Source organism: Pipistrellus hanaki, assembly GCF_964339955.1.
Source record: "Pipistrellus hanaki genome assembly, chromosome: 1".
In the NCBI taxonomy this organism is placed as follows: Eukaryota; Metazoa; Chordata; class Mammalia; order Chiroptera; family Vespertilionidae; genus Pipistrellus; species Pipistrellus hanaki.
Window position 1 is genome coordinate 70590228 of NC_140503.1, and position 21506 is coordinate 70611733.

The 21506-nt window shown below is 51.3% G+C and overlaps 2 protein-coding genes across 20 annotated transcripts; one reads left to right on the forward strand and one right to left on the reverse strand.

Moving 5' to 3' along the window:
• Window positions 1-1947: 1947 nt before the first annotated feature.
• NDRG2 (NDRG family member 2) lies at window positions 1948-12101 on the reverse strand (the record flags this gene model as incomplete). 19 transcript variants are annotated; one of them, XM_084861915.1, is made up of 18 exons in its annotated part: window positions 1948-2945; window positions 3174-3225; window positions 3384-3419; window positions 3686-3733; window positions 3988-4039; window positions 4598-4642; window positions 5094-5197; window positions 5364-5420; window positions 5606-5692; window positions 5908-5968; window positions 6856-6918; window positions 7103-7223; window positions 7459-7564; window positions 7932-7973; window positions 8300-8380; window positions 9133-9199; window positions 10791-10834; window positions 12010-12076. In XM_084861915.1, the coding sequence occupies 15 exons, from the start codon at window positions 8372-8374 to the stop codon at window positions 2779-2781; spliced, it is 1116 nt and encodes a 371-aa protein (XP_084718041.1). In that variant the 3' UTR covers window positions 1948-2778. The 19 variants fall into 19 exon arrangements, with proteins under 19 accessions (XP_084718041.1, XP_084718040.1, XP_084718036.1 ...); XM_084861914.1 differs by lacking the exon at window positions 12010-12076 and adding an exon at window positions 11134-11693; XM_084861910.1 differs by lacking the exon at window positions 12010-12076 and adding an exon at window positions 11134-11693 and having other exon boundaries at window positions 10791-10894.
• Window positions 11154-21132, forward strand: TPPP2 (tubulin polymerization promoting protein family member 2). The gene is made up of 4 exons (XM_084862537.1): window positions 11154-11241; window positions 18538-18782; window positions 19019-19172; window positions 20848-21132. Exons 2-4 carry the CDS (start codon window positions 18610-18612, stop codon window positions 21037-21039), a joined length of 519 nt encoding a protein of 172 aa, XP_084718663.1. The 5' UTR covers window positions 11154-11241; window positions 18538-18609; the 3' UTR covers window positions 21040-21132.
• Window positions 21133-21506: the final 374 nt, after the last annotated feature.

A 21506-nucleotide genomic window follows, 5' to 3' on the forward strand; every position in this document is an offset into this window, starting at 1 on the left:
GCCAGATACTCAGTTGGTTAGAGCAACATCCTCCAATACACCAAGGTTGCAGGTTTGATTCCCACTCAGATCACATTCAAGAACCCACTAATGCCCAGCCGGTGTCGCTCAGTGGTTGAGTATCAAGAAGTCACAGTTTGATTCCCAGTTAAGGCACATGCCAGGGTTGTGGGCTCAATCCCCAGTTGGAGGAATTCAGGAAGCAGCTTATTTTTTAAAATATTTTATTAATTTTTTACAGAGAGGAAGGGTAAGTGATAGAGAGTTAAAAACATCGATGAGAGAGAAACAACGATCAGCTGCCTCCTGCACGCCCCCCACTGGGGATGTGCTCGCAACCAAGGTACATGCCCTTGACCAGAATCAAACTTGGGACCCTTCAGCCTGAAGGCTGATGCTCTATCTACTGAGCCAAACTGGGTAAGGCAGGAAGCAGCTTATTGATGATGTTCCTCATTGGGGTTTCTATCTCTCTATTCCTCTCCCCCTCTCTCTAAAAATCAATAGAAACATATATTTTTTAAATCAACCAATGAATGCATAAATGGAACAAATCGATTTACTCTCAAAAATCATTGTTGTTTTGCCGAGACTGGTTTGGCTCAATAGATAGAGCGTCGGCTTGGGGACTGAAGGGACCTGGTTTGATTCTGGTCAAGGGCATGTACCTTGGTTGCAGGCATATCCCCAGTAGGGGATGTGCAAGAGGCAGCTGATCGATGACTCTCTCTCATCGATGTTTCTAGCTTTCTATCTCTCTCCCTTCCTCTCTGTACAAAAGCAATAAAATATTTTTTAAATAAAAAAAATAAATAAAAATAATGGTTTTTTTTTAAAAGGGTGAAAATTTTTTTTTTTATTTTAAAAAAGATAACAGTGTTTGTCTTCATGTTTTGTTTACCTAGGAGCTAATTATGTCAGCGATTCCAATTATGTGCTTTCTTTTCTTTAGTGTGACATTTAAGCACCTGCTGCCTGCCCTGTGCGTGGTCACCAAACACCCTCACCCTCCTGATCCTGGCCTACTGCATTTAAAATAGTTCAGTGCTATGAGAGTGATGAAATGCTCAAGCATCAAGAGCATGTTCCATGCCCCACTTCCACGTCAGTGTGTCAGCGCTAGACATCAAGCTGCATTAGTCATCAGGTCTGTTTCACTGAGGAAAGTGTACACTTGTCCATGGGGTTTCTATAAAGTAATCTGGCAAATGACCTTGTACTATTATTCCATCTGCAGTTCTTGGACAATAACACTATAAAGTGCCTCCTCATTTTTACTTCTTGTGCCCCAAGAGCCCAAGGATCAGCCTGCAACAGCCACAAAATGCCTGAAGTTCTCTTGATGATGATTGTTCATAATTGTTGAGAAGGTTCTCAAAAAACCACAGGCATGGTCTAATTAACTCCCCAAACTTGGATTTGAAAGGAGGAATTCCTGAGAGGAAATCCTGGTTGCTGTGACTCACCTGAAGGAATCTTTAGATTGGGATCAACTGAGCAACCCAATAACCCCTCCAGAAACTGCACGAGGTGTGGTCTGCTGATGGTATTGAATCACCTAAAATGGAATCTAGATGACCCCACAGAGGTTCCTGCAGGAAGGTGGTCACAAGGTGTCCTTGAATACTTCAGTTGGCTTTCTCCACTTCCTTAAAATTATGATGTTGGTGACATCTCTGTAATCCCATGGCATTTCTCAACCGACAAGGAAGTCTTCTAAGGTCTAAGTAGCCCCTCTCCCAAAATGTGAAGATATCAATATCAAGGACAATACCATTGTCCATTCCATTGAATAAGGGGCCGGTGACTGTGAAGTCACATTTTGTGAAGTGTCTATGCTATGCAAGCCCCCTCCCATGGTCTATGTCATTTGGAGAAGAGAATGTGAGAGTTGGGCAGGGATGGGGTAGGAAAGGGGCATGATGCAGGCACACTGAGACAGAGTAATAGTGGTGCTCAGATTCCTCTACAGTTTATTGTTACAGCAGAAGTTGTGGGAGACAGGAGAGCACCCTCCACACATAACACACTGTGGTCAGAGCCCCAAGGTAGCCCTTCACACCCCTATGCCAAGCCCCAAGCAGCCCTGCCCTGGCTTGGTCCCCTCCCCCTCCCACTCTAGACACACACAGTCTAGACAGCTACCAAAGTTAGTGGAGCCAATGCCCCCAGGCCCCTTCCTATTGTCCAGCTCCAATCCTTCCCTCAAATTTGTTCATTGTCTATCACTTCCCAGTCTAATTTCCATTCACACACCAGATGTTTCTATCACATCCTGAGGATCACTAACCTACCAGCAAGCCTCCCTGACACATTCATTTAGGCCCATAGCCTTCAGAGATCTGAAGAATTAATGAGAAGCCATATCCACTTTGGTGAATGGAGACCCAGCACCAAGACCCTTACCCTTACAATGGGATGAGTAGGGAGAGTCTGGGGCAGGCACCATGGACATCTACAATGACCACTTATCCCTCATCTATGGACACCAAAATTAAGGAGAGGGGGACGCATGCCCTCTCCACCTTAACAACAGAATGAGGGAGAAGGATCATTTAGGGGTCTGAGTCCCTAAGCGATATTAGGACAGCTCTCCCAGGAGCTGAGGGGTATCACAGGTTAGAGGTCAAAATTAGGGTAACAATCAAAGATCAAGGTCATCTCCCCACATGATATGCCCATCTTCCCTTGCTCGCTCTGGCCCAGTGTTCTACACACCTCCCAGGTTAGTGCTGGGGGAGGTGAGGCTGGGTCCCACACCAGGACTATAAGGGCCATTCAACAGGAGACCTCCATGGTGTGCCCTGGGGTCCCTGAAGGGAGAGTCCCAGACTCGCTGCTCTGGGACAAGGTTCGAGCGCGGGACCTGCTGCCATCAATGGATGCCGCACTGGTCAGGGAAGCTGTGCGAGATCGGGACAGGCGAGTCATGCAGGATGAGGCCACTGTGGAGACAGAAGGGTAAGCAGGCAGTCAGAGAGGAGGAGGGGAAGAGGGGCTGGCAACTCAGTGCAGGGTGTGAGAGTTACAAATGGGGCCAGGGGTCAATGAGCTTGATTTGGCAGATGGTGGTAAGTCCAGGAATCAGCCTAAATGGTTCCTCCCCTCAGTGGCCATTCCTCATCCTTGCAGCAATCCCTGTCCTCATGATAGCCTCTGACCCCCATACTCACTGTAGCCCATGCCTTGCAGGAAGTACTTGAAGGCCTCGGTCAGCTTGCCTGGCTGAGGAAGTAAGATGAGAAGAGGGAGACAGTGATGTGAGGTTATGAGCTGAGTGGGAGCCCAAGGCCATGGCAGTTTGGGGATGGGATGTGTGGCAACGGGTATATATAGTTCAGTGACATTAATACCCCATTCCCTGGATGGCTGGGGATACTCACCTGAGTCAGCTGGGGCTGACCTCCAGAGTCGGCCATCTATTCGGGAGAGAGCCCCCAGAAAAAAATGATACACTCATGAATAAAGTGAGCTAGCCAAGAGACAGAAAGGATCTCTCTTCACTGCTTCCCTACTCTAGGCCCTTATGATTGTTTGTTTGTTTGTTTGTTTGTTTGTTTTACTTCATCCACCCCACTTAGTCTAGGCAGGACCCTGGAGACCTAGAAGCTGAATCTAGGATTCGGGATATACAGCTCTGGACAGGGGGCTGGAGTCAGACTGCACATGAAGTAGGGTTACTGACCTTGAGAAAAGAAGTCTGGGTGGGGTCCAGTTTTGAATTACATTCCACCTGGAGTAAGTAGGAAGCTGAATGAGTGAGGTCACACTCCTTGTGGTCCCACCCATCCAAGGGACCCTAGGACCCAATTTCCTGTTGCTTTCCTACCAGCCCCTACCCATTTCCTTCTTAAAAGGAATCAACTTCTTATGCACCAAAGTTGCTCTTTGTGTCCCAAACAGAGCTTGCGTCCTGGCAAGAACACCCTCTAACCACCATCCTGAGACCCCAGCCCTCCCTCACCCAAGCTCCCATTCCCTACTGACCACTGCATCTTCATGGGGTGCCTGGTCTCCAACCACCAGCATCACGGGGCACCTAGAGGAGAGGGTGGGGGAGGAGATGGTGAGCTGGTACTTACTCACCCACCTCTTCCCAAAGAGCAGCCAGAAAATGTTTGGCTCCAAAGAGGAAGCAGCCTTCTAATCCCTACCTCCCCGCCAAGAGGATTCAAAGGAAAAAGACCTGGACTGCAAGCATGTCAAACTCTGACTGCGAGTTGGCATGCTTGACCTAGAGGGTGGTGGTTTGCTAAATGGGATGAGGTGGAAAATAACAAGAAAACTCCCTGGCAAAGGACCCTCCTTCTAAAGGATACAAGCAAGCACCTAGGGAAGATCTAGAGAGAGACAAAGCTGTATCACTTAAAGCCGTGGTCAGCAAACTGTGGCTTGCAAACCACGTGTGGCTCTTTGGCCCCTTGAGTGTGGCTCTTCCACAAAATACCATGGCCTGGGCGAGTGTATTTTGAAGAAGTGGCGTTAGAAGAAGTTAAGTTTAAAAAAATTGGCTCTCAAAAGAAATTTCAATAATTGTACTGTTGATATTTGGCTCTGTTGACTCATGTGTTTATTGACCACTGAGCTAAAGTCTTACTTGAGGGTGATATCACCTCCACGCTCAAAGTTCAGGTCTCGGCGGCTAGAAAGGGGTAAAAAGAGGAGTAGGAATTTTAGGCAGGCAATACTATCCATCTAGATGTAAGTTATATCTCCCATGTGAAAACTATTTTCCTCCCAAAAACTATAGTCAAATACTGGTGTTTAAAGTGGGAACCACCTACCACCAAAGGGGAAGGTGGTAGGTTGGCCTAAAGAACAATCCCTATAGCCCCTAGGGGAGAGGTAGCACTTCACAATTCTTCTCACTGGGACTGTCCTTCAGTTGTCCCAGTTGCACACCAAATCATGTCCTCCTTGCACACGGTGTACTTTCCAGACTTCCCTCTTCTCTCTGCCTCCTTATCACCCCCAGTCACTGCTTCTAAATTGTTCTCTCTCTCTCTCTCTCTCTCTCTCTCTCTTTCTCTCTCTCTCTCTCTCTCACACACACACACACACACACACACACACACACACACACAATCACTCACTTGTTGTAGCTGTTCCAATACAGTTCAATGTTCTCTATGTTGGGTGCATGTGTAATGATATTTCTATACTTTTGTATCAACTCAGAGTTTCCTGACAGCTCTTCCTGAAGGAAAGAAGAGGGAGAAAAATTAGGGTTGGGAAGAGAAGCCAACAGTTACCCAATGCAAAAAGTCTTCCCTTCCCAGATCCTGTCCCAGTTAAGAAAGTCACCCCAAGCATCCAACTCTCTGCTGGTCCCCTCTTTTTCCTCCATCTCCACAACCACTTACCTGGCTGAAAAGATGTCCAAGTATCATCTCCGGAATGGAAGAGGTGAGGCCTGTTAGCTGTGAGGAAAGGCATGTGAGAAAGCTCAGAACATCATGGGGAGACTCAGGCAAGGGGCACACTTCTTTCCTGCCCTCTGTCCCCCTCCTTGAAGTTCACAGGCCAAACAGTTATACCGGTAGAGCCTAACTGGACCCATGCGAGGGAACCCCCACACTAGCTCAGCACACAGATCATTCCAAACCTTGTGGGCTGCCCAGTCCATCCAACCCTTGGCATTGGGATCAATGTTGATGAGGACAAGTCCCTCGACTGTATCCTGGTGATTAAGCTGAAGGGCAGCAGGAGGAAGGGAAATCAGAGGCAGGGCACGGTCTCTTCCCCTCCCCAAGTTCTACCCACTCTTAGGCTCCCATGGGGCCTCCCTCCCCACCCTCAGACCCATGTCCCCCTGCCCAATACACGATAGCAAGCAACACTCTCTAAATCGGCCAACCATGGGCCTTGGCCCTGCCTTTCCCTTATCTGGGGGCTTTTAGTTCTTACAGCATATCGCGACAAGATGTAGGCTCCAGCTCCAACACCAACTCCAATTATTGAGGAGAAACTGTGAAAGGGAAATGTATGTCTACTTGGTGTCTGAAACTTTGGCTCTCTAAACACCTTACCCTCTGTCCTAAGGCCACAGGCACAGGGTACAGAAGGGGCCTGGCAAGGAGCTAAAAACTGACACGGGTGGTGAGTGTAGGCCCCGAAGTCTTTCCCCAGCTCCCTCTTGGAGAGCTAGTGTCTTGAAAAGAAACACCCATCTGCCAACCAGCCAGACACAGTTTTCCTAGGTAGCTTTTTGTCCATTCTCAATTTTCAGAAGCTAGTTCAACTTGTTCTGTTTTAATTCCTACTTCCTCTATAGGAATGAGAAGAAGGGAACTGAAGCAAGATATAAAAATAAGATACCACTTCAGTGAACAACAGGAAAAATGGCGTTAAAGAGGGACAAAAATGTGGACCAGAGCCATCTGGGGCCCTGGTGTCCAGGAAGGGCCAAGGACAGTGCACTCCAAGGTGGCCTCACCTGGCATTCTCCTCCTTCGCCCACTCTCCCTTACACACAGGGCTCCCAGTTCCCAGGTGTGTGTATAGAGGAGGGGGAGTGGGAGGAACAGAGACAGGTCTATCTGGTTCCTCAGCGATTGTCACCCCTTCCTCTTCCTGTTTAGCTTTCTGGTCCCTCCTCGGCCTGCGGCAGGGCCTCAGATAGCTCCTTCCCCTTTCTTTCCTCCACCCATTAGGGCCACTCGGCTGACTCTAGTCAGCTTTCCAAACCCACCCTTCTTCCTCTCAACAATCAGACTGGGAACGTGGAGGGGACCTTTCTTTATATCTAGGCTAGAAACCAAAACTCTGCCAGCAACCATGGCGGACACAGGAGTTCTCAGGGCCACGTGGTGCTGGAAAGAGAAACCTGGCTGGAGGGATCCCCAGGCTTCTCACTTTAAGTACTGCAGAATGCAAGGGATGGTGTCCGCAAGCTGGTCCAGAGACGGGTACTGATACCTGGGGAAGAGAGGAATGTTCATGTTTCAACAGAAAAATATCAACCTGTCCCCACCGCCCTTATCTCAGAGTGTCCTCTCTCAGAATCACCGCTGCCTTCCCTTTACTCCTCCCCTGGTCCAGCCTTCCCCGCACCTGCCCTGCGCCTAGCAATCTGATGAGGAGGGAGGGAGTTAATTCTCACCCCACGGGGTACACAGGAGCCCCCTCTTCCATCCCAGGGGCATTCACATGAACCCGCACGAAGTTCTGAATAATTTCCTGCATGTCCCCGGACTGGAACAGCGGCTGGAAGCAAGATTTATCTAAAGAGAATCCCCAACACCCCAACAATAGGATCAGACAGGGAAAAGTGTCCCCAAGTCAGAGCCCACCCTCCTCCAGGCCACAGTCAGACTAAAAGAGAACTTCTCGACATGCCCCATGGTCCCTTCCTGCCCGTGAAGAGCTTTCCCCTCGCACTGGGATTTACCCCCCCCTCCCCCCCACCTCCTCAGCCTCCTCCCAGAAAGAAGTGGGAGGGGAAGGGAAGATCCTTACAGTTGAGTCCCACATCATGGTAGGTGAGTATCGCTGGGCGTTTGGGTTTGGGGGTACCATAGACAGTAAAAGTGACAGAGCCATAAGGTGTCTCCACCGAGTGAGTCTGCAAGAAAACAGATCACCATCAGGTGGGAGTTAGGCTGAGAGGGAAAGAGGCAGGAGAGAGACCTCCACAAAAGTTGGGGAATTGGCAAGGGGGAGGGGCAGAGAGAGGTGAATGGAACAAACTATTGGACATAGGGTTGAAAGAAATTTAACGTAGGTAAATATAACAGTGGGATGATTTTGAGGGTGGAAAAGAATGAGGAATGATTGGAAAGCATCAAGGAACACTGAGAAGGGAGAACAAGGGGAGGAAGGGGACAGCTGGGGATGGACAAGGAACGGATTGGAAGGAAAGGTAGCAGAGAGGAGAGCCAAGTAGGAGGGCCTTTCTTTCCTCCCACCCTGGAACTGCCCCCAGCTGTTACCTGTCCCCGGTCTAGGAGGATTCTGGCAGCTAACTCAGCCTCCTGGAGAGAGAGACACGCACAGACAGATCCACACAGAAACACACAGCCATGTAGAGTGGATAAACAGATGGAGAGACAGACACAGAGAAAGAGAGGTAGGTGAAGAGACCAAAGACAGAAAGAGATGACAAAAAGAGACATGGAGAGGATTAAGATTAGTATAGTGACATGACAAAGGCCTGGACTCCCAATTGTGGCATATGGGGAGAGAACCATGGGGAGGGGTGGAGAAAGGAGGAGTGTGGATTAGAATGAGATTAGGGATTTGGTGAGGCCTGCTTGGAGGTCTGGAATTTGGGCCTAGCAGTCATAGGGTCTTGAATAACCTTGGCCATCTCGGGTGTCTGCCCTGGTAACAGCGGCCTCTCCTCCGTGATCTGCACCTCCTGCAGCTCCGTCATGGTGGCCTGGCAGGGTGAGGAGACACCAAGACTGGGGAGGTTGCCTCCACACCCTCCCACCTCCTCCAATACCTTCTTCTTCTCTCAGAACAGGGCCATGCAGGGTGCAGGGCCCCAGGAGCTGATGACCCAGGACACAGAGAGTCTCTCCCGCCCCAGCTCCATGTCCAGGCCACTGCGGGGAAGAGCTGTGTAAGAGGAACCTGGACAGCACTTTCTCTTCAGACTGCATCCCCTCTGCTCCCCTCGACACCCACACTTTGAGACACACACACACACACACACACCCCTTTCCTATCCTGGATGGAAATACCAGCTCTGGGGCAGCAGGCCAGCTCAGGTTTCCCAGGTTATATCTAGGGGCCAACCCCTACTCCCAATTAGGTAGGAGTGATACTAGTGGCTCCCTAACTGGCTACTCCAACGATACTAAGGGACAGGTAGAGAGCGTTCACAACTGACTGTGACCTTCAACTACAGCCCCAATGTCAGCAGCTCAAAAGGAAAGGGGCTAAAAATGACCTGAGTAGCATGGCCAAGAGAGTGGGGGGGAAGGAAGGGGGGCGGACAAGAAAAGGGGGACAAGGGACATCTGTGTCCAACTGACCGCATGTTTCCCTTCCTCCTAAGACTCTCTCTCTCTCCTTTCCCACTGTGAATAAATTAACAGACATTCAATATTAGGGGCGGGTGAGGAGCAAAGCAGCCGCAGACCTAGCACAGTGAAGAGCCTACAGCCTGGGGGTGGGGTCACTTACTGAGTTCCTATTGGCTGGATGCAGTGGGGTTAGGGGTCAGGGTTCTCACTGCTCCTGGCTCTGGGGTCTGAGAAAACAAGGCAACGGGGTGAACGGGGTGAACGGGGTGAACGATGACAAGGGAGACAGACAGGCAGACCCTGGCGCTTCAAGGGATATGAAACCTCAGCCAAGACTTAGATGACCCAGGGTCACCCCTCTCCCCAAGTCCCTAAACGGCCCCCGTTTCTACCCCTGAGTCCAGCGAACGTTTTCTCTAGGTTTCGCCTAGAGTCACTGCAGCTGGAGGGCCGGCGGGGCGGCACGGGGTGGGAGAGAAGGAAGTGCTGATGTGGAGGGAGGCGCGTGGCTGGTGTCAGAGCCTGGATTCTGGTCCCGGCTCCGCCGCCCGCCACCCGTGTGACCTTGGCCCAATCAGCGCTGCCGGCCTCGATTTCCTATTTGCAAGCTAAAAAGTAGGAACCAGGGAGCCCCAGAATTTTTGACAGCTCTGGAGCGATAGGAGGACGGCAGCGCATGCCAGCTGCCCTCCGCCATTTAAAAGGAGAACTTGGAAAGCCCTGTGCCTTCGCTTCGCTCCTCCATCCAGCCTCGGTGGGGGGGTGGGGGGGGTGTCCCACGAGTGGGGAAAGGCGTGGAAGGCGGTCTCACAACCTCCTCCCAGCCTCCCGGGACCGACGACCCCAAAAGGGCCGGGCGCCAGCCGGGAGGGCGGAGAGGAGGGGAGGGAGGGACCGGGCCCCGCACCCTGGACCTGCCCAGCGAGTCCCTCGTGGAGACACACAGACAGCCGCGCGCGGCGCCTTGCGCCCGGGACACCACCTCGCGCACGTCCCGAACACGCCCTGCCCGCCGCCTCCGCCTTTGTGCGCAGCGGCCCAGCCCCGCCGCCCGGGCCCGGCCCGCCGACGGCCGGCTCCCGGGGATCGAGATCGGGGCGCCCACCGGCCCGCGGGCGCCGCCGGGCCCGGGAGCCCCCCGCCCGCCCCTCCCCCTACCTGCTGCCGCCGGGGCCGCGTCCACCTTCACTTGCCTTTGACTCTCCGGCCCTCCCGGGCTCCGGCTCCCCGCAGACCCGCCCCCGGCCCGCCCCGGCCCGCCCACGGGCCGTCAGCTCCCCGCAGACCCGCCCCCAGACCCCCGGTAAACACGCCCCCCTCACCCCGCCCCAGACCGCGGGCCGCTCGGGAGGGGCATTGCCGAGATCCGAGGGGAGCGCTAAGGAACGCAACCTGGGTGCTTCCGGGCGAAGCTCGCGCTCCCCACCACGGCCCCCCGCAATCGGGCGGTGGTGGGGTGCGTAGGGGACCCCGCAATCCTGCGGGGGATTCCCACGCCCGCCCAGAACACCGGCCTCCCCCGTGACCTGAATCTGCCTATCGCTCTGTGGCTCCGCCCTTCGCCCCCAGACTCAGCGGTGGGGACTGGGATGGGGAGGGGGGAGACCACTCAGGGCGCTGACACCTCACGATTTCGACTCCGCCCGCCGCACACGGGGAGCCTGGCTGAGGACGGAGGAGGAGGTGGGCGGGGAGGGCCCCCGGCAGCAGAGGCGGCGGGTCCCGCCAGCCCGGAGGGGCAGGTGTGTCCGCCCCGACGGAGGGTGGGGGCGCCCGGAGCGCGGAGGTCCAGCTCCGGGGCGCCCGGGGTCCCCGTACCTCCTCTCTCCGCGGAGCGTCCCGGCGCCTGCGGTCCGGTCCGGCTGCTCCCGGAGAAGTTGGAAAACAAGTCGGGGAAGGGGGGTAGGGAATGCGGGGGGCCGCTATAAATAGAGAGCGATCACAACAGGGGGGAAGAGGATGGCCCAGCGGAGACTCCCGGGTCAAGGCCCCGAGGGGAGGAGAGGGGGGTCGGAGGAGGGGCCAGGGACCCCCAGGAGCTCGGACTCCCGGGTAAACAGGCGCGGGGGCGGAGTCAGCTCCGCGGGGGCGGAGTGGGGGCTTGGGGAGGACGCCGTGTCCCGGGCTGGGACCCAAGAGACCCTGTGGCTCCGGCACTCACCCCTCCTGGCCCAGCGCCGAGGAGAAGGGTGAGACCAGCCGGGCCGACCGAATCGCAGAGCCTAGGCGACGGTTTCTCGGGGACGGCGGCGTCTCTCTCAGGGCTTGGGTAGGTTTTGCTGTCCTAGGCTCCTTCCTCTCTTGCCCAGCTCTCCCCACCGCTAGACGCACCCTCCCTTGTGCCCTTAAAAGGAAGACCCCCTCGAATGGGGTGTTTATGTGGCTGAGAGAATTCGAAGTTTGTCCAAAGGAAACTTGGTTGGATGTCTCCCCACCTGCACCCCTCTTAGCTCCCCTCCTCCCAGAGAGCCCACCCCGTCCTCTCCTTCAGCCCGGTTCCCGAGTTGCCTTTTTCGGGGTCTGGGCGCTAGGCCAGTTGGGGAACAATAGCCAAAGGAACTGAAGCTGCCAACTGCAACACCAGCACAGGCTGCCCCCGCCCCCAAGACCCCCAAATTGCCTACCCCCTCCTGCCTGGAAACCACCCCCTCAACCCCTTTTACCACCCACAACCCCCCTCCCATCCAAGGACCATCAATGCCCCTTTCATCCCCACTTGGCAGGGTCTGTTGGAAAAAAGGAGGGGCCGAGAGGGAGGAGGTGACCCAGAGTAGAACTGGTCAAAATAAAACCCAGCTTTCAGCTACCCCAAATCTCAGGAACCCCCCTCCATTCCCTAGATGAAGCACCAAGTTTTCCTTTATTCCCTTCCCCCCACTCACTTCAGAACTGTTTTCCCACAAACTGGCACAGAAGCTGGGCACCCTTGGCTCCGGGCGTAGTCCCCTCTCCCCAGTTTAACTCTCTCCTGGACAAGGAAAACCTGCGGGAATTAGGGTCGTACATAAAGAAGCCTAGGACAGGGGATAAATCTTACCAGCCCTCCTGGAAGTAGGAGGAAGAAAGTCTAGAATGAGAACTTTTGCTCGCTGGCTTCTCTCGTGTGTCTAAAGTAGTCTTACTTGGATTGGGGGAGGGAAGAACCTGGAGGTTCCAGCATCTAAATTCAGCCCTGGGTCAGGATGACTCAGGGGGAACCTGATAAGGGGCCTACCCAGGGGTGCGGGGCGGCCTGAGGTGGGAAATTTCCACTGGGATCTGTTTACTTCCTAGGCCTTAGGGGTCTCAACCTGCTGTTCTCCCCTAAAATGTGCCCAGCCGCTCCTCTTTAGCTGGGATAGACTAAAGAAACGAGGCTGTTTCTGCCCTAAGAGAGGGTTCCTCTCTGTCAGGGCAGTTCCCAGCCCGGCCCTGGTGTAAGTGGCCCCACAAGGATAGCAGCTCTCTCTAACTTCCTTCTCTTGGGCCAGAACCAGCTTCAAACTGTACCTTCAATGAAGTGACAATTTTAAGTACCTACTATGTGCAAACCACTGGAAGGATGGAATGCAAAGAAATGTGAAGTCTAGTCATACCCTCTCTAGAAGCTTATACTGAAATAGTTGAGAGATAAAGATAGAAAAAGTTTGCCCGGCTGGCATGGCTCGGTGTTTGAGCATTGACCTATGAACCAAAGGTTCGGTATGCCTGGGTTGTGGGTTCAACCTTCAGTGGGGGGCATGCAGGAGGCAGCCAATCATTGATTCTCTATTTATTTGATGTTTCTACCTCTCTCTCTCTCCCTCTCTGAAATCAATAAAATATTTTAATAGAAAGGGTTTAAAATATATGTAAAATTAATTATTTAAACAATAAGTCCTATGGCAGTAGTTTCTCACCCTTCTCAAGTGGGAGATCAGAGATTTCCATTCCCACATGATAGTTGTAGTATCCCTGATGAAAAGAAACCATAAATTCAGGAAAAATTCAAGTAAGTTTGTATAGTATTCTAATAATCACAACATCTTTTAATATAGTAACTAGAGGCCCGGTGCACAAATTTAGGGTGGACTGATGGGGCTGGGGCAAGCCAGCCAAGGGTTAGGGGCAGCGGCTGGTTGGTGGGCTGGCCCCACCCCCTGGTCGAACTCCTAGTTGAACTCCCAGTAGAGGGGATAATTTGCATATTAACCTTTTATTATATAGGACTAGAGGCCCGGTGCACAAATTCGTGCACAGGTGGGATCTGGCTGGCCCGCCCTGATTGGGCCATCAGTCCAGGCCAGCCAGAGGGAGGGGTCATGGGAGGTTGGCTGGCTGGCACCACACCCTTGATGGCCTCAGCAAGGGAACAGAAACCACCAGAATGCTCTGCAAACAGGTTCTGAGCTCCCTTTGGCCAGGCGGACTCAGAGCTGGTGTACATTAAACTCAGCCTGGCACTCGCCTTTGTCTGTTGGTCAAATCCATTGCATCAAAAAACTTGTTCCCCTTCTCTTTGGGCCCTTACAATAAATACAGGCCAATTGGAAGATGCGGGCCCCCAGGGGCAGAGCTAAGCCCCACAATCACCTGGAATTTAGGCCTAAGACAACTGGGTAGTAATCTCCACAGAACAGAACACACTGAGAGTCTTAATTCTCCCCTAAAATGTGCCCAGCTGCTCCTCTTTAGCTGGGATAGACTGTACTAAGGAACCAAAGACCGAGTTTCCTTTGAGGTGGGATCCACTAGGAGCTGGCAACTGCCTTCCCCCCACGCTCGGTGTGCTCTGAGCCAGTCCGTTTCTGGCAGTGCCGGGTCCTAGGCTGCTGGTAAGGTAGCAAGTCCACAAGGTTTCTCTCCGTTGCCTTCCTGGCCTCTCGAGCAGTACCCTCCAGCCTGGCATGTTAGGCAGCTGTTGCTAGAGCCAGGACTCAGAAAGCAAAGGAGCTGGCCCTGGACGAGAAGGACCCGCAGGTGGCCAGGCCACGCCCCCCACCCCACTTCTTAAACTTGCTCACGTAGATCAGGCCAAAGCCCGCTGCCCGAGACTGGCACCATGTGGGGCATCCTGACCTGCCAGCCTTGGTAATAATCATCTCTGCGCCCAGCTTTTTTAATTCATCCCACAGAGCTTTCATCTCAAGCTGCACACTCACACTGCCCACCTTCATGTTCTTCTTTACTGGCACCTGATAGCAGCCACACAACTGGCCCCAGGGCCCTTGGGTTCAGCAACAACACTGGTGGTGGCCCCTGCAGCTGGCACATCATAGCAACTGGCGCATCAGAGCGACTGGTCATTCTGGTCCTTGTACCATAAGGGTTGCTGGGCTTAGGGGTGTCGAACTCAATCAGAGAAGGGGCCAAAATCTAAAATCCAGCCTAAATCACGGGCCGAATGGTTTACTGAACAGTCATAAACTGACAATGTCATAAACTGACAGCGGAGTGCAGTGATGACAGCGCGGTGTGGGCCACATTGCAAGGCCTGGCGGGCTGGATTTGGCCCGCGGGCCTTGTGTTTGACACATGTGATAGACTAAAGGCCCGATGCACGAAAATTCATGCAAGAGTAGGCCTTTCTTCCCCCAGCTGCTTGGACCAGCTTCCCTCCAGCACCGGGACCTGTGCTTCCCTCTTCTGGCTGCCAGCAGGCACCCCAAACCCAGGCTGCTTCCCTCCTCTAGCCACCCACAGGCCCTGGGAATCTGGGCTGGCTTCTGTTGGGCCACCCTCAGGCACCTAGGACCCAGGCTGGCTTTCCTCTGGCTCCAACTTCATGAAGAAGGATGTTTGGAATGATGTCGGGAAGGACATATGGTCTAATTAGTATGTTATCCTTTTATTATTATAGACCAGAGCCCCCGTGCACAAAATTTGTGCACTAGGGCAGGAGGCTCCATCAGCCTAGCCTGCACACCCTGTCCAGGAGCCCCACCGTCCATCGCCCCAAAGAGGTAGGCCCCACCCACCCGCCACAGCGCCTTAGGTCAGTGGCCTGGCCCTTCCTCTGCAGGGTGATTGTGGGGCAATGGCAGGGCCACTCCCCCAACCAATCTCATTGCACTCGCCTTGGCTGGCCTGGCACGAGTGCATGTCATAGCGTGGCCATTTTTTAAAAAATTTCTTTATTGATTAAGGTATCACATATTTGTCCTCATCCCCCCATTCCCATACCCCACCTCTCCCCACGCATGCCCTCACCGCCCTGTTGTCCTTGACCACAGGTTAGGCTCATATGTATGCACCCACATCCTTTGGTTGATCTCTCCCCTTTTTGATCTCCCACCCTCCCCTACACTCCCTCTGAGGTCCAACAGTCTGATCCATGCCTCCTTGTCTCTGAGTCTGTTCTCATTCATCAGACTATGTTGTTCATCATTTCCCCTAGATGAGTGAGATCATGTCCTACTAGAAATATACTTATAAGAACCGAAAATGAGACAAGCAATAATGATTATGCTGAAAGGCAAATGAATCATTCTGTAGTGAGTTTCTTTCTGGGCCAACAGTTCTTTTGAGACCCAATTTCAATGTCAAACAGTTCCTTATGTGTACATATCAGCTATTATTTTTCAGTTCTAGATGGTGGACAAATGGTGGTAATGCAGGTCCGACCCTCTCTGGTTTGGTCCTGGGCAACCTGCAGTGATGCACAGCTGCTGACTGCTAGTATGGCAAGGTGTCGTCATAGTCTTCCATCTCTGGACTGTTTCTCTTCTGTCTTCATGGCTGGACATAGCATGGTCATCTTGATGGTCGTTTGCTCTTTGGCAGTTTGATTGATTTGCATATTATACTTTTATTATTATAGATACCTACATGTGCAAAGCATATTATTTATTCAGTTGACAATATGTCTTCTGTGTACATATAGTTTCCAGAGGCCCTTGCAATAATTCAGAAATTCTCACCCTAGAAGGCTGCAGCCCACCAGGCTAGGAAACATTGTTTTAGTATGATATGGAAGAGGAAACGGGTTTGCTACCTAGGGTGAAGCACCATATAAGGAATGCAATCATGGAGTATTTGGGTAGGAAAGAGGGGCATTTTATCCAGGAAGAAAGAGCATGAGGAAAATTTTGAGGGTAAAAATACACAAGTTATTTTGAAGAATGGAATAATCGCTACTTGGGCAAAGTACTTCTTACTATTATTCCCCTACATGATAGGGTATTATTATCCTCATTGTGCAGATGAGGAAACTGAAGCTCAGAGATGTTTACTGACTTGCACAAGGCCAACCAGCTAGTGAATGATATATCTAAGACTCAAATTTCCACCCCGATTGATTCCATTCTAAGGCTATGCTCTTTCCACTATGAGGTACCCCCCTCAAGCACATAGTGATTAGGCCATTATGGCCTCAGATGAAGAATAATGATGAGAGGTGGGTGATGTTTGGTAAGATAGATTGGGGCCAAATGTGAATGTTCTTGAACAACAGGCAAAAAATTGTGGCATTGAAGATCCATAGAGTATTCTTGAACAGGAGTAATGAATAAAAAATACTTTTGTGAAAACCTTATGGGGGGTGATAAAGATATTGATTATGGGGTGGATAGGGGTAAAGCATTCAACTTGGGAAAGTGATCATTTAGAAGCCAGGGTAGCCCAACCAGCATGGCTCAACAGTTGAATGCTTTGACCTATGAACCATGAATGCTTTGACCTATGAACCATGAAGTCATGGTTTGGTTCCAGGTCAGGACACATGCCCAGGTTGTGGGCTCCATCCCCAATGGGGGGCATGCAGGAGGCAGTCAATCAATAATTCTCTCTCATAATTGATGTTTCTATGTCTCCCTCTCCCTCTCTGAAATATATATATATATATATATATATATATATATATATCCTATATAATAAAAGGCTAATACGCAAATCGGCCAAAAGGTGGAATAACTGATTGCTATGACATGCACTGACAACCAGGGAGCAGAGGCTCAATGCAGGAGCTTCCCCCTGGCGGTCAGTGCACTCCCACAAGGGAGCACAGTTCAGCAAGAAGTTGGGCTCATAGCTGGGGAGCACAGTGGTGGTGGAGGGAGCTTCTCCTGCCTCCATGGCATTGCTAAGGCAGGTGGATATCCCCCCGAGGGGTCCTGGACCGTGAGAGGGAGCAGGGCGAACTAAGGGACACTGCCCCTCTGCCTAGTACACGAATGTCATGCACTGGGCCTCTAGTATACTCCTATATAATAAAAGGCTAATATACAAATTGACTGAATGGTGGAACAACCAGTCCCAGTCACTATGATGTGCACTGACACAGGAGCTGCCCCCTGGTGGTCAGTGCACTCCCACAGGGTGAGCACTGCTCAGCCAGAAGCCCTAAGATAGGCTTACAGCTGGTGAGCACAGCGATGGTGGCAGGAGCCTCTCCCGCCTCTGCAGCAGCACTAAGGATGTCTGACTGCCAGCTTAGGCCCTGCAGGGAGTGGGCCTAAACTGGCAGTCGGCATCCCCTGAGGGCTCTAGGCTGTGAGAGGGCACAGGTCAGGCTGAGAGACCTCCCTGCCCCGTAAGTGCACAAATTTCATGCATCGGGCCTCTAGGGTGTGTGTGTGTGTGTGTGTGTGTGTGTGTGTGTGTGTGTGTGTTTAAAGCAGAAGCTAGGGTAATCAACTAGATATGAGATGACAAGACTTCAAGAAGTGTGGAAGTAATAGGAATGGAAAGAAATGAATGGATATGTGAGACAAGGAAACAATACATCAGAATTAGTGACTTATTAGACAGGAAGGGGAAAGAAGTCATCCTCTACTTTAGGATGCCTGCTGTTCATCCATCTATATGGCTTCTGGCCAGAGAACAGGCCAAAGAGGAATCCATGAGGAACATCCTTACCTGAAATATTTTCAGAGTCTGAGATACACCCTCACTCTGACCTATTTCACCCTGCTTCACTCTGACCTATTTCACTCTTACACTCTAAGACAATGTCCATGGTCAGCCCGACAAGAACACCATTTAAAGTCCCTATTGAGCTTGTTCTGCTAAAGCCAATGAGATTCTCCATGTTGGCCTTGGGCCTGGAGACTAGGAAAAAAGTAATATTGGACCGAAGCCACCCGTTTTAATTAACCCCTTCCCTGGGCTCTCTTCAGCCTTTGATGAGGGGCAGAGCATAAAGCGATTTGACCAGGACCAAAGGGTTGGGTTAAGCTCGACTGAAATAATGAGGGAAGTTTGATCCTCTGGAGAGATCAGAAGTTTGACAGTTTGTTCAATGCAACGTGCAAGGAAAGGAAACCAAAAGACCCCTCCCCCACAGACTAGGACTGTAGCTGGGGCTAGAGGTCATAAAAACCACTGAGGTCATAGAAGCCTCCCTCTCTTACTCTGTCTCCCCACTGCCATATAGTCCCCCACCCCAGCTGCCTCCCACATATGCACACCCTTACATAAAAAGGTTGGGAAGGGCCAGACACCATCTGGGAGCACTTAGGTACCAAAAGGGGTGATGTGGGTGGTGGCAATGATTGCTCAGGATGTAGAATGCATACTAGTATCCCTAGTGCTAGGAATGGTAGGTGGGAAGAGGGGGTTTGTTCCTGTTGTTGATTCAGATTTAACCCCCATCCTTCTTACTTCCCAGTCATCCTTTCCCCCCTCCTTTACCCTCCCCCCAGTCTCTCCCCCAAGTGTCCTTCCCCACCTCCAATTGATCATGGCATCAGAAGCAGAAAAAACATTCCAGAAGTTTGCTGTCTTCGGAGAATCATCAAGCAGTGGCGCTGAAATTAACAACAAAAACTTCTCCAAGCTGTGCAAAGACTGTGGCATCATGGATGGCAAGATGGTCACTTCCACTGATGTGGACATTGTGTTCAGCAAAGTCAAGTAAGTGACCAAAGATGAGTAGGGGTCGTGAGCAGAACAAACAAGATAGTGAGAATGGAAGGGTTTATGTGATAGAAGATTTGTAATGGGTAACTGAGCACCTACTGGTTACTTGGCACTATTTACTCTCTGTCCTCAAGACATTCAGGGACCAAGTCTGAGTAAGGGGAGGGTTGGACCTTGGCAGGTGATGAGTGCATGTTCCAGAGTTTCTGGATTTCTTTCTTACTGACCAGGGACAAGGGTGCCCGAACCATCACATTTCTACAGTTCCAGGAAGCAATGAAGGAACTGGGCGAGAAGCGGTTCAAGGAGAAGAACCCAGACGAAAACCTGGAGAACATTTACAAACTCATGGAAGGCAAGGATCCAGCTACCTCTGGTGTCACTGTGAGTGATATTCTTCATCCCTAATACTTGACCTTACTTCCCTGCTACTCTGCTCCTCTCCCATCCTCTGATGACCCTAATGTCTGCCAGTAGGGGTATTGTAGGGAGTCAGGGCAGAAAGCCTCTGGGGCCACTGTTGGTACTGGAATGGACTTCTGAGAAAATTTAGAGATGAAGAAACTGTGGCCCAGAGAAGGGACGTGACTTGCCCAAGGTCCACAGTTGTTTTGTTTTATTTTATTTTATTTTATTTTATTTTATTTTATTCATCCTCGCCTGAGGATATCTTTCCATTGATTTTTTTAGAGAGCGTGAGAGTGAGGGGGAGGGACAGAGAGGGAAACACATCAACTGGTTGCCTTCCATATGCATGCCAGGGTTTGAGCCTGCAACTGAGGTATGTGCCCTTGACCGGAATAGAACCTGAGACTCTTCAGTCCTTCAACAAATGCTCTGTCCACTGAGCCCAACAAGCTAAGGCCCACAGCTATTTTAACAGCAAAATTTAGACTTATTCTCAAGTGTCCAGTATATGAACAAGGCAACTAGGGCCTGAAAGACACTGCAGAGGACTTGTTATCTGATCCCCACTCTTCTTCCTGCTCTTATATAAGGTCTAGTCTCTGGCTTTCTGCCTCTCACCACCCTTTCTTCCATGTTTGTCCCCTCTCTACTGAAAGCTCTTTCTACTCTAGATTTCAAATAGGACCTATGCAGTAGGAGGAACCTTGCGTACTGGGTCTGGAGTTGAAGTCTTATGGCTATAGCCTCATCAAAATAACTCCCATGGCCTGCCAGGTGGCTCAGTTGGTTGGAGTGTCATCCCATACACCAAATGGTTGCATGTTTGATTGTGGGTTAGGGCACATATCAGGTTTCAGGTTCTATCCGCCGTTGGAGTGCATATGGGAGGCAACCAATTGATATTTCACACATCAATGTTTCTCTCTCCCTTCTCTCTCTCTAAACTAGGGGTGTCGAACTCAATCAGAGAAGGGGCCAAAATCTAAAATCCAGCCTAAATCGCGGGCCGAATGGTTTACTGAACAGTCATAAACTGACAATGTCATAAACTGACAGCGGAGTGCAGTGATGACAGCGCGGTGCGGGCCACATTGCAAGGCCTGGCGGGCTGGATTTGGCCCGCGGGCCTTGTGTTTGACATATGTGCGTCTAAACAAACAAAAAATCCTTGGGTGAGAATTAAAAATAATAATAATTTAAAAAATAACTCCTCACCTGGCTAGTGTGGCTCAGCAGTTGAACATTAATCCATGAACCAAGAGGTTGATGGTTTGATTCCCATTCAGGGCACATGCCCGGGTTGTAGGCCCAGTCCCTGGTAGGGGGCATGCAGGAGGCAGACAATCTATGTTTCTCTCTATCTCTTGCCTTTTCTCTCACTCTAAAAGATCGAGTTAAAGTATTTTTAGAAATAATAATAACTCCTCTGGAAGCAGAAAAATCCACACACAGACCACTCACTCCCATACACCTGTGGATGGCTCTTGCCAGAGTTCTTGCCCACAGCCACATCTGGGCCCTGAAAAAGCAGCACCATGCCGTGGGTAGAACAAGAGCTCTGAGCCCTAGAGGAATCAAAGACCATCTTAAGAGAAGGGGTGTAACTGTGGAGGGAAAAGGAGAGGGATCAGACTTATCCTCTGGCTTACAGAAAGCAACAACCGTGGGCGGAGTGAGCCGGCTGACCGACACCAGCAAGTACACTGGCAGCCACAAGGAGCGCTTTGATGAGAGTGGCAAGGGCAAAGGCATAGCAGGACGGGAAGAGATGAGCGAAAACTCAGGCTATGTGAGTGGCTACAAGGGTGCTGGCACCTATGATAAGAAGATGGGCAGTAAGTAGGGAGTAGCCTCATCTTAGCCTGCCAGCCCTTGATTCAACATCTTTAATACTGGGGAGCTCAAGAAACAATAAATATCTGTGTGTGCAGCAGCTAATAAACTCTGTCTTCAGCCAGGGAAGGGAAGGGAAGGGTGAGGAGAGAGAGAGAGAGAGAGAGAGAGAGAGAGAGAGAGAGAGAGAGAGAGAGAGAGAAGTCCAAGGAGTCAGGGTTTCCAGATCTCCACCTTTTTCCCTACTTAGCCTGATGCCCTGAGCCAGATAGCATTCTCCTCAACAACTGCTTCTAAGATGAGGTCTGAGGAGTATATTCGAAGATAAGATATGAACCAGATGTGGAGGCAAAGTATTCATTACTTGCATTCACACACCACTGGCATTCACCCTCCTTTACCTGCCAAAGGGGAATAGAACTTCCTCATTTGAAGTAGAATGACCCAGATGTCACCAACCAGACCTCTGTCCCTCCA